Genomic DNA, 13,001 nt, shown 5'->3' on the forward strand with positions numbered 1-13,001 from the left:
CCCATGTCTCGAAAAACGGGCCGACGGGGAAGAAGACCAGCCTGGCTAAATAGAGAGCTTTGGCTGGACCTCAGGAAAAAAAGGAAAGCTTACATTCTCTGGAAAAAGGGATTGGCAACTTATGAGGATGATCAAGATATAACAAAGCCACGTAGGGGGAAAATTAGAAGGGCCGAAGCTCAATCAGAACTCAGCTTGGCCACTGCAGTTAAAGACAATAAGAAGAGATTCTTTCAGTATATCAATAGAAAAAGGAAGACTAGGGAAAATGTAGGCCCACTGATGAATGAGACGGGTGCCCTAGTGGTAGAAGACCCAGAGAAGGCAGAGCTACTGAATGCCTTCTTTTCTTCGGTCTTCACTGCTAAAGCTGCCTCTCGCGAATCCCATACCCTGGAGGCAAGGGGGAAGGTCTGGAGAGAGGAAGATTTTCCCTTAGTTGAGGAGGACCGGGTCGGAGACCACTTGGCCAAGCTGGACATTCATAAGTCCATGGGCCCTGAGGGGATGCACCCGCGAGTGCTGAGAGAGCTGGCAGATGTTATTGCTAGACCGCTCTCCATTGTCTTTGCAAGGTCATGGGGAACAGGAGAGGTGCCTGAGGACTGGAGGAAGGCTGACATCACTCCAATCTTCAAAAAAGGCAAGAAGGAGGAGCCAGGGAACTACAGACCGGTTAGTCTCACCTCTGTCCCTGGGAAGGTAATGGAGCGACTCATTCTGGATGTCATCTCCAAACACGTTGAGGAACAGGAAGTCATTGGAAGTGGTCAGCATGGATTTACCAAGGGTAAATCATGCTTGACCAATCTGATGATAGCTTTCTATGATGTTATAACTGGTTGGCTGGATGAGGGGAGAGCCGTAGGTGTCATCTACCTTGACCTTAGCAAGGCTTTTGACACTGTCTCCCATAACATCCTCATTAGGAAGCTGAGGAAGTACGGGCTAGATGAGGTGACAGTGAGGTGGATCGAGAGCTGGCTGTGTGACAGAACTCAGAGGGTTGTGATCAGCGGCATAGAGTCTAGTTGGAGGCCTGTAACCAGTGGTGTCCCCCAGGGGTCAATACTCGGTCCAATTTTGTTCAGTATATTCATTAATGACCTGGACGATGGGACAGAGTGTATCCTCAGCAAGTTTGCTGATGATACCAAACTGGGAGGGGTGGCCGACACTCCGGAGGGCCGTGCTGCCATCCAGCGTGACCTGGACAGGCTGGAGAGCTGGGCAGAGAAGACCCTAATGAGGTTCAACAAAAGCAAGTGCAAGGTCCTCCACCTGGGGAGGAAGAATGCTAAGCACCAGTATAGGTTAGGGGTAGACCTGCTGGGAAGCAGCTGTGAGGAGAAGGATCTGGGGGTTCTGGTAGACAGTAAATTATCCATGAGCCAACAATGTGCCCCTGTTGCCAAAAAGGCCAATGGAATCCTGGGCTGCATAGGGAAGAGTGTGGCCAGCAGGTCGAAGGAGGTCATTCTCCCCCTCTACTCTGCATTGGTGAGGCCACAACTGGAATACTGCGTCCAGTTTTGGGCTCCCCAGTTCAAGAGGGACAGGGAACTGCTGAAGCGAGTCCAGCGTAGGGCAACTACAATGACTGAGGGACTGGAGCATCTCCCTTATGAGGAAAGGCTGAGAGAGCTGGGACTCCTTGGCCTGGAGAAGAGAAGGCTGAGGGGAGACCTTATTATGGCATACAAGTATCTAAAGGGTGGGTTGAAGGAGGATGGTGCCAGACTCTTTTCAGTGGTTCCCAGTGACAGGATGAGGGGCAATGGCCACAAGTTGGAACATAGGAAGTTCCGTTCAAATACATGGAAAAACTTCTTTATGGTGAGGGTGACCGGGCACCGGAGCAGGCTGCCCAGGGAGGGTGTGGAGTCCCCTTCTCTGGAGACTTTCAAGACTCGCCTGGATGCAGTCCTGAGTAATGTGCTCTAGGCAATCCTGCTTTAGCAGGGGAGTTGGACTAGATGATCTCTAGAGGTCCCTTCCAACTCTGAAGTTTCTGTGATTCTGTGAATGCCATACCATACAAAAATAGGACATTAACCACTGCATACAAATACAAAGAGTAAACTATGGAACATATACAGCGAGTTCAACATCTATCTATCTATTGTTGTTTGGGCAGATACTCTTCCCCCACCTCTCTCTCCAAGGAGAAGAAAGAGAGTTGAGGAGATTTATGAGTTTAGAAAAAAAACTAAACTAATGAAATACTAATAATAAAATACAAAACTATTTCATTAATTTCTTTTTATCTGTTGTATCTATATCAGGCTCCCAGGGAGATGTCACTGGCAGGCACTGGGGAAGTTCTAGATTGGACTCAGTGACAGCAGCTGTAATAAAACTGTAACTGCATGTTTGCCAGTATATAATTTATTTTGTCTGAGAGACCGATTTTTTTTTTTTTTTTTTTTTTTTTTTTTTTGTGCTCTACCTTCAGAACACTTTTGCTAGTACAACATGCTGGGAGGAATCTGCTTGTGTAACTGTGCTACTATTCATAGTCTGGCAACTTTCCCCTACTGTAATCTAGACCTCAATTTATCATGTACCTGTTCTGTACCAGGGAAGTGGTCAGGATTTTTAAGTGTTGATAGAGATAAGGGGAGTGTTATTTCTGACCTTTCTGAGAAAAATGGCAATAATTGACAGGAAGTGGGGTAGGGAGTTTGGAAAAAGGATGATCAGAATTGGTTGGTATGAGCAAGTGATGGACTACTTCATAGTAGATAGTAGAACTACAGTGGCAAATACAAGAGAAGAATTGGAGAGGCAGAGATAAAAATATTTCTCTATTTGCCGGATAGTGTAGATTCAGATAAGAATGTGGGATAGAATTGTGGCTGGTTTTCATAACCTAAATTAGATTTTTAAGCAGTTAGACATAAGAATACTTTAAAAATAAAATATGTTAAAATTAATAGTTCATGTATATATTGTCATCAAGCTTACTATGTTTTGTGAAATATAGTTGAAATCATTAAGGCCTTACTAAGAAGTTGAGCACCTTCAAATTCCTTCAATGGGATTTGATGCCCCAGGGTTATCTTGCAGAATGCTTTGTAGGATCAGCCTCTAGAAGAGTTAGATTTTATTCATTTATATTCTGTGAAAAATTGTAGCAACATCTAGGTGGTTTTACAGAGAAAGGATGTCTCTAAGCCATGGAGTAGGCAGGTAAAACTGAGATGCCAAATGGAATTTGGTTTATCGCTTATAACTTTAATATTAAATATTTAGAGATGGCATGTTAAAATCCTCCATTTTGCATCAAAAATTTTATATTAGTAGATGAAATATTCTAAAAGCAGCTGGGAGAAATCTCAAGATCACTGGCCCTTGTCCTTGTGGGAGACTTCAACCTACCAGATATCAGCTGGGAACACAATAGAGCTGAGAGGGAACAGTCTAGGAGGTTCCTGAAGTGTGTTGGGAATAACTTCCTGACACAGCTGATGAGGGAGCCAACTAGGGAAGGAGCCCTGCTGGACCTGCTGTTTGTGAACAGAGAAGGACTTGTGGGGGATGTGACAGCTGGAGGCTGTCTTGGACATATTGACCATGAAATGATAGAGTTCTTGATTCTCAGGGTAGCAAGGAGGGAGGTCAGCAGAACGGCCACCATGGACTTCCGGAGGGCAGACTTTGGTCTTTTCAAGAGCCTGCTTGACAGAGTCCCTTGGGAGGCAGTCCTGAAGGGTGAAGGAGTCCAGGAAGGCTGGACATTTTTCAAGAAGGAAGTCTTAAAGGTGCAGGAGCGGGCCATCCCCATGTGCAGTAAAACGAGCCATTGGGGGAAAAGACTGGCTTGGTTGAACAGAGAGCTATGGATACAACTCAGGGGGGAAAAAAGGAGAGTTTATGGCCTTTGGAAGAAGGGGCAGGCCACTCAGGAAGGCTGCAAAGATGTTGTAAGGCTATGTAAGGAGAAAATTAGAAAGGCCAAAGCCCAACTAGAAGTTAACCTGGATTTGGATGTTAAGAACAATAAAAAGAGTGTCTACAATTATATTAGTAACAAAAGGGGGACTCAGGAGAATCTCCATCCTTTATTAGATGAAGGAGGTAACATAGTGACAAAGGATGAGGAGAGAAGGCTGAGGTACTTAATGCTGCCTTTGCCCCAGTCTTTAGTAGTAGAGTCGGTTGTTCCCTGAGTACCCAGACCCCGGAGCTAGTAGATAGGGGTGGGGACCAGAATGAAGCCCCTGTAATCCAAAGGGAGATGGTGAGGGACCTGCTCCAACACCTGGACATGCACAAGTCTATGGGGCCAGATGGGATCCACCCGAGGGTACTGAGGGAGCTGGTGGAAGTGCTCACCAAGCCACTTTCCATCGTTTACCAGCAGTCCTGGCTAACCATGGAAGTCCCAGTTGACTGGTGTCTAGCAAATGTGATGCCCATCCACAAGAAGGGATGGAAGGAGGATCCAGGGAACCTACAGGCCTGTCAGTCTGACTTTGGTGCCTGGGAAGGTCATGGAACAGATCATCCTGGGTGCCATTATGTGGCACATGAAGGACAACCAGGTGATCAGGCCCGGTCAGCATGGGTTCGTGAAAGGCAGGTCCTGCTTGACAAACCTGATCTCCTGTGACGAGGTGACCTGCTTGGTGGATGAGGGGAAAGGCTGTGGATGTTGTTTACCTGGACTTCAGTAAGGCCTTTGATGCGGTTTCCCACAGCATTCTCCTGGAGAAACTGGCTGCTCATGGCTTGGATGGGAGTGCTCTTGGCTGGGTTAAAAACTGGCTGGAGGGCCGGACCCAAAGAGTGGTGGTGAATGGAGGTAAATCCACTTGGCAGCCGGTCACAAGTAGCGTTCCCCAGGGCTCGGTATTGGGGCCCAGTTTTGTTTAATATCTTTATCAATGATCTGGATGAGGGGATCGAGTGCACCCTCAGTAAGTTTACAGACGACACCAAACTAGGTGGGAGTGTTGATCTGCTTGAGGGTAGAAAGGATCTGAAAGAGGGAACTGGACAAGGCTGGATCGATGGGCCGAGGCCAGTGGTATGAGGTTCAACAAGGCCAAGTGCCGGGTCCTGCACTTGGGTCACAACAACCCCATGCAGCGCTACAGGCTTGGGGAAGAGTGGCTCGAAAGCTGCCTGGCAGAAAAGGACCTGGGGGTGTTGGTCGACTGCTGGCTGAATATGAGCCAGCAGTGTGCCCAGGTGGCCAAGAAGGCCAACAGCATCCTGGCCTGTGTAAGGAACAGTGTGGTGAGTAGGACTAGGAAAGTGATCGTCCCCCTGTACTCGGTACTGGTGAGGCCCCACCTTGAATACTGTGTCCAGTTTTGGACCCCTCACCACAAATAAGACACTGAGGTGCTGGAGGGGGTCCAGAGAAGGGCAACAAAGCTGGTGAGGGGTCTGGAACACAAGTCTTATGAGGAGCGGCTGAGGGAACTGGGCTTGTTTAGCCTGGAGAAAAGGAGGCTGAGGGGAGACCCTATCACTCTCTACAACTACCTGAGAGGAGGTTGTAGAGAGGTGGGGGTCAGTCTCTTCTCCCAAGTAACAGGTGATAGGACAAGAGGAAATGGCCTCAAGCTGCTCCAGGGGAGGTTTAGACTGGATATTAGGAAAAATTTTTACACTGAAAGGGTTATTAAGCATTGGAACAGGCTGCCCAGGGGAGCGGTGGACTCACCATCCCTGGAGGTAATTAAAAGATGGGTGGACATAGTGCTTAGAGATATAGTTTAGATTAGTGATGGTTTTTGTCAGAGTTAGGTTGATGGTTGGACTCAATGATCTTAAAGGTCCCTTCCAACCTAGGCAGTTCTATGATTCCGTGATTATGGACTGCTTTTACTGATTATGAAACGCTTATTTGCCTGATGCCTAATAGCATGCACTACATTAAGGTTGCAAAATAATTTTTATGATCCATTATTTTTGCCTTTACGCTGTTTAAAGAAATATGCTGTTCTTCTGAAAAGCTGTATGCTTCTATTTGTGTCTAAAGTTGAAATTCTGTTTTGTTGGAAGTATGAATAAAATTTCTTTACTTTCTTTGGAGTTGCAAGAATTTAAAAAACCACCCTCTCAAAACAAAGCACCCATACCTTCTTAGAAATATACAGACTGTGTTTGGATAGGATTGAGAAACAACAAAATTTGACATATGAAAAGCTGCAAAGTGGCCGATTTAGGGTTGGCTCTACTACATGCTGCCTCACGTAGTGGTTTTACTTGTGCCAGACTTCACAGTCAGTGTATTCTAATATGAAAAAAATGCTTGTATATACATTAAATGGTGTCGTTAATAGTAAGAAAAAGCACCACATAGTCCTTCACTCTAAAAATATTCTCACAGTTGCATCTTACATAACTACTTTTCTGTTGGGTTTTAAGATCTCTTTTTGTTTGTGTGCTCTCTTCTCTCTCCACCTTCCATCCCCACCTGGGATCTTGAGAGGACTGACTTAGGAAAACTTGGGTACCATAGTTGTGAACTCCATGTCTATACACATTTGGATTTCTTTTCAGATGCAATTTAAAACCTAATTTCCTGCTTTTGTAAGTGTTACTTTGGGGTTAATTACAGTGTTTGTCTGACTTTTCTTCATTGTTGCTTTCTTTTACTTTCTGATAGCTATATTCAATGTTAATGCAAGTTTAAGGGTTTTTTAAATCTAGGAATATGGTGGAAAAATTATATAACTTGCCACAGAACTATATTTGTTAAATATATTGTAAACTTTTATTGACATTTTTTAGTGTTTTTTTTTTTAAAAAAAATTGTCATCATCATTTAGTTTTTTTGAAGTAAAACAGCATAAGCATTGATAGATCCTGGAATGTGAGCCTATGTACTCAGGATTGTTTTCAACTCATTAGTGACAAGCTGAAGCTTCTCATCTGATAAGAAAAGGAGAAATGTTTGTTTTTGTGAAGTCTTTTGAGACCTTTATTTGAAAGACGCTATCAAGATGAGTCCAACAGAGTCTTATCTTTCTTTTTTCCTGAAAGTTTTCTGCATGAGCTCATCAGTTTTCAAAGGTTTAGAGTAGTTTTGCATATTTTAGTGAAAAATCATGAATGAGTGTTGAAGCAGTGATGCGTTTCTAAAGTACTCTTGGCACTCTAAGAGCATGAGAAACCCTCAGACGACATCATTTGCCATTTGGCAATGAACACCAGACTTGTAAAAAATTTTACTATAGAAGTTGTCAGAAGTTGCGCACTTGCCGAGACAAACAGCTCCGGTGCTGGCACGTCGGCAGCGGAGCCGAGCGATCGCGGCGAAAAGGGGCTTTTCCCGAGCTTTTCTGAGGCCGGGACAAGCCCGGGCAGCCGCAGGGAGCTCGCGCGAGAGCGGCTGACGAGGCAGGGGCGGAGCCAGCAGCAGCCAGCTCCCATCCCCTTAAAAGGCGGCCCTAGGGAGCGGCACGGCAGCTCGCGCGGAAGGGCGCGCGAGAAGCTCAGTCATGATCTCTCCCTCAAGGATGCAGCTTCCTGCGTCTTCTGCACTTGCCAGAGCAGACGTGGCCATACAAACTGAGTTTCCGTGGAAGCACGCAGCCACTCAGGTCTCTGACTGCAGGGAGTGCCTTAACCTCTCAGGGCTAGTGGATGGTAGAAGAGGTGACAGCTGTGTGAGATCATTCACCAGGTCACACCTACTCAGCCTGGTAGCAGAGCTAAAAGAGGAAGTAGAAAGGCTGAGGAGCATCAGGGAGAGTGAGAAAGAAATAGACTGGTGGAATCAGGCTCTGACCTCCCTGAGGGGAAAAAAAAAAAGAAGAGCCACCAAAAAAACCCTGAGCTGAAGGAGATCTGGTACCTTCCCCCTGCCAGACTGAAGGCAGTGGCCGAAAGGAGGCTAGTGAGTGGAGGCTAGTCCGTAATAGGGGGAGGCAAGCGAACTCCCTCCTTGCCCACCTCCCCTAACCAGGTGCCTCTGTACAATAGGTATGAGGCTCTCAAGGAGGTAGGCCAGCCCATGGATGGCATGGAAGATGGTTTGGCTACACCAAAATTCCAGATATTCCTAAATCACTAATTGTGAGATGAAAATCTTTGAGCAATTAAAGCAACTTTGAATTTCCTAGAATAGAGATGAAAAACCGGAAAAAGCTTGGTATTGATTATAGAATCTTCAACAGGCTTTATTACTTGGTACTGTTTTTTTAGAATGAGTGTAATCTTATACCCTTTGCAGAATGAGGATTATTTCGTTACTGACATTTTATCAACTACCAAGTTTATTTTCTAAAATATTTACCTTTTAAAGCCAACACTGTGGACTCAACAATTATGAAACGCTGCAACAGTGGGAATGCAGAAGCTTTGTATTCCTGGTTTTGACCTGAACATACGTTCTTTGTGGTGTAGTTATTGCCCTTTGAAAACAGTGTGCTTAGTTGAATTGTATAAAGCATTGTTTTTTCATAGAAGGTACTGGTCCTATCTCAACTCATCCTTAGCTGAGGTAAGGATGCATCTCAGGAATTGCTCACTTGAGCAGTCCTATTCAGTCAATTACAAATGTATCTAAATGTTAATGTTCTTATGTTCATTCATAACTAGCAAGAATACCTTAAAATTTTTGAAATCCTACTTAGGTAAAGCAAGCCTAATTATATACAACAATAAATTTAAGATTGAGATTGTGTGAGTCTTTGTGGAGAAGGGATACTTAATACACACCAAAATGTCAGTTTTGCAGGGAAGGGTGGGTTCAATTTTGCCCCAAGGACAGGAATTAAAATTCAGAATAGGTTTGTAGTGTTTGTTTTGCAGATAATTACAGATGTTTGAATTTTAAATAATCAATCTGTTGCATGCAAAAAATATTTTTTCTATATGTTTCATGAAACAAGTACAAGAATTAACATATTTGAATTAAAATTAGTGTTAAAAATAACTATAGAAATTATTCCATGTCAGGCCATTTTAAACTTCCCATTACAGTTAATTCACGAGGTAGATAAAATATATAATCCGATAGCTTTCTGAAGAGAAAAGTAATTTATTTGGCCCCAAAACTATTAGGCATGTAAGCATAATTGCTTAATAATTACAGAGTTTCACAGGAGGGGGAAAAGCTTTTTTTGGTGCCTTTATCAGCATGTTTCTTAGTATATTTTGATACCTTTTATCTTAATTTTGATTTTTTTGTTTCCAGTTTGTTTATTTCCAAATATTATAGCTGTCTTGTTCTTATCCTTAAAATTCTAAAATGTGCTTGTAGTTAACTAATCTTTAGTATTAATGTAGCTATGCAGATTCAGATCTGTTAAGAGAAGATGATAATTTATTATCCTAAGTCAAGTTAAGGAGAATTGAGAATATTAGAACTCAAAGTTGTTTTTCCATTATATAAGGTATTTTAAAATAAAATTTAGACAAATTTAATTTTCCTTTGCCTCAAGAAAGACTTTTTAGAAGCTTAAAGATGATAATCTCGACATAAACAGCTGCATTTGTATGAGTTTTACTAGTGACCCCTCTGAAATGTTTCATTATTTTGGTTCCTAGAAGACCTCACAAGAAGTGGTAAACCTTGGTGGATGAGTGATGCATCTGCTTTTCCAACTTCACTTCCAGTCAATGACACGTTAAGTAGTCATAGTCGACAGAAGAGATCAGTAAGCCTTGAACGGTTTGTGGAAACACTGGTAGTAGCAGACAAAATGATGGTGGGATACCATGGTCGCAAAGACATTGAGCACTATGTTTTGAGTGTAATGAATATTGTAAGTTTCATCCCTCTCTGTGTTCATATCAATATGCATGTTCTGAAACAATAAAGCAACTGTAAAGTATTTCTTTATTGGCATGAATAATGCCTTAATTCCTGTGAGCTGATACACATCTTAATAGTTGAAACATGGCAAATGTTAGCATCGTGGGGAAAAATGCAGTACTGTTTCTGTCAAGAAATACACTGTGATCACTTTTAAATTGTTTGTCTTTGATTTTATGTCCATATCATTACATTTAGAGTATACAGTTTTATTCTAAGTTGATTGTCCAAATGCTCCTTATGCTGGATGGATTATGAAACAAGGTATAAACGGTTTTGATTGAAACGTATGACTTGGAGAAGTTTAATTTTTACTGAATGGTCATTTGTTGGTCCAAAGATAACTCTTACTCATGTGATAATGATGATTAACATTATGAAATTACATTGATCAGGAAAATAGGTTAATTTTTAACCATTTAGGAAACAAGTAGTGTTTCTTGTCTGACTTTGTCTTTTCTTATTTTCTGGAGGTCAGGTTGCCAAACTTTATCGTGATTCCAGTCTTGGAAACGTTGTGAATATTATAGTGACGCGTTTAATTGTCCTCACTGAAGATCAGGTAAGAGCTGTTGCACTTAAGTTTTATATCCCTAAAATACAAGTTATGCTACTGTGTAACATAGGTTTAATTTAATTGTTGCTTGAAATGGCTGCATCTGAGTACAAAACCTATCTTGTAATCTCTCACTACTTTAATCAAGATGAAACAGTTCAAATGAATATTCCTTATTATATCATCTCAAAGATATGTGTTTGTTACTTCAGATGGATATTAAATACACCTTTGGGGATGTCAGTTTTATTTTTAGATCTATATTTTGATATTCTGATTTTTTTTTTGTATTGACGTAATCGTTATTAAAGTTGGAGCAGAAAGAATGCCTGTTCAGCTGAACTTGGGGTCAGATAAAACTTGACAAGAAGAGTTTATTCCTAGAAACCACAGCTTCTAATTATAGTCCCATTTTTAGTCTTCAAAAGGCTTAACAACTGACCTTAGTAACTTGTTTGGAACACTTCTGGTATGCATGTTGTATTGCAGCCAAACTTGGAGATAAACCACCATGCAGACAAGTCCCTCGATAGCTTCTGTAAGTGGCAGAAATCCATTCTCTCTCACCAAAGTGATGGAAACACCATTCCAGAAAATGGGATTGCCCACCATGATAATGCAGTTCTTATTACTAGGTATGGTCATGAAAACTATTGTGTTTATTTCTGTAGCTTTCTTGTTCTTACTATGCGTATATATATGCATGCTAATTTTAAAGTAATATAATTGGTAGGTAATCTTAAGAGGAGGAAAAATAATAGATGGCTTGTCTTAAACTATTAAACTATAGATTAAGATTTTGGAAAAGTAAGATCTACAAATTACTTGCTTCTGCTGTTATTTTCACTTCATAATTGCCAATGCGAAGTATTCCAGTAGAACAGATGGATCCTGTTGAACATTTTATACTTTTATAATTGAAAAGAATTCATAAGATTATGGAGAATAAAAGTGTGGGAAACATTTTGTTAACTACATATAATGCTTTTATAAGAATTTCAAGCCAGAACCTCAACTACTGTAACGGTATTTTCCTGCTGAACCAACAGGTTCGTGCAGATTCAGGCAATGTGAGAATCTTTCTAGCTGTTTTGACTTATTATGCTTAGTTAAGATGAGAACTGTCAGTTTTAATAGATAATTTCAAAGCCTGCATATGTGCACATTTGTTTGCTTCTATTACACCCTTACTGTGATACAGCACAAGCTTTGTTTAATCTAATCTTGCAATCCTGGTAAACCTATTTGTTTGTCCTCTGCAGTTATGGGTAGGCAACTGTACTTTATTAAGAGATCGCTTTCCCTGTTGTTTAAGGACAGTATTTATTCTTTTCTATTTTGTTTAAGTAGCAGCAGGTGCAGCAGCACTAATTTGGATTAGGATCTTTGTATTATAACTTCTGCTTTCCAGGACAAATTCTGTACTGCTCTGTATGTGACCTATTTGTGGAATCATTGTGTTCACTGCAGAAATTTTGAAGATAGTGATTATAATAATTGATCTTTCCTGGAATTTTGCATAAAAAGTGTAATAGTAATGACCACCCATGTATTTTTTGCATTCATGTTTAAAATATAATTGTTTTGGGTGGTCATTAATACTACATAATAACAATTTGAATGATCAAATGCCAAAGTGATTTAGAGAGCAGTTATGGTCTAGGAAGTTTTATAAAAAAAGAAAAAAGTTTCTAATATTCAAACCCAAAAATTAGATGAAATTCAAAATAGAAGTTACATTCTAAGATCCTGATTTATTTTTTTTTTTCTTCTTCCAACAAAGGCCTTCATTTATGCTCAATTTCTTGCATACAAGTAGTTCCTTCGCTAGGGCTGCTCACATGTGAAATTAAATCTTTACAGCTATGCTACACATCAAGCTTTTACTAGCATAAATTAGGCAGTGAGTGAAAAAGTATAATCCATAGGTGGAATGGATGTGTCAGTCAAAGCTCCCCAGTATGTATGTATAAGCTGCATTGGCAACACTACTTTTTTTTTTTTTAACTGTTATGTCTGAATAACTTGATATTTTGTCAGTGTTATTCTGGCTCTGTTCCATGTCAAACCAGGACAACTGTTGTGCTTTAATACATTTTATTACTGAATATTCTGTACCAGCTTCCCTGTTCTGGTAGGATGTTCCCAGCATAGTTATGAACAGTTCTGTGTTCCAGATGAAGGCTTAAGCCAATGCTAACTTGCAGGCCTTTAACTGCAAAAGGAGCAAGTTTCCAAAGAACATGAATAATACCTGTTGAAAATTAAGACTTTCAGCAAGAAGTAGTAAATATTAAGGACTTATTTTTTTCTTCATTATGGGGGCTTAGTAATTATATAAGTATGCTGCAGAGTTTCTTTAGGACTTGTGTATGCTATCTTTTAAAAAGGACATAAGAGTTATAAAAATAACTTCCAAGTTTACTTTTAAGAAGTTTACACTTCTAAGTATATACCTATATTTTAAATTAACAAAGTGCCTCAATGTAGTATCAACAGGCTAGTAATATCTACCTTTAAAGCATTGCTGAACTTTTAAGTTCAGTTATATATGCTTTCATGATAGAATATTTGTATTCATTTATTTACTATAATAATGTAAATTTCTAAAAATAATCACAAATGCTACACTAATGAATTTGAATGGATCAATCAGGCTTTTAC

The 13,001-nt window shown here is 40.8% G+C and overlaps 1 protein-coding gene across 1 annotated transcript in view; it reads left to right on the forward strand.

Moving 5' to 3' along the window:
* The window catches only part of LOC128901951 (A disintegrin and metalloproteinase with thrombospondin motifs 6-like), a 175,204-nt gene that overhangs the window by 18,423 nt on the left and 143,780 nt on the right, over positions 1 to 13,001 (forward strand). Inside the window, exons 4-6 of the mRNA XM_054184152.1 lie at positions 9,517 to 9,731; positions 10,260 to 10,343; positions 10,827 to 10,972. Coding sequence (XP_054040127.1) covers positions 9,517 to 9,731; positions 10,260 to 10,343; positions 10,827 to 10,972 — 445 coding nt within the window. The remainder of the gene's footprint in view (positions 1 to 9,516; positions 9,732 to 10,259; positions 10,344 to 10,826; positions 10,973 to 13,001) is intronic.

Source organism: Rissa tridactyla, chromosome W (assembly GCF_028500815.1).
Source record: "Rissa tridactyla isolate bRisTri1 chromosome W, bRisTri1.patW.cur.20221130, whole genome shotgun sequence".
Taxonomy (NCBI): domain Eukaryota; kingdom Metazoa; phylum Chordata; class Aves; order Charadriiformes; family Laridae; genus Rissa; species Rissa tridactyla.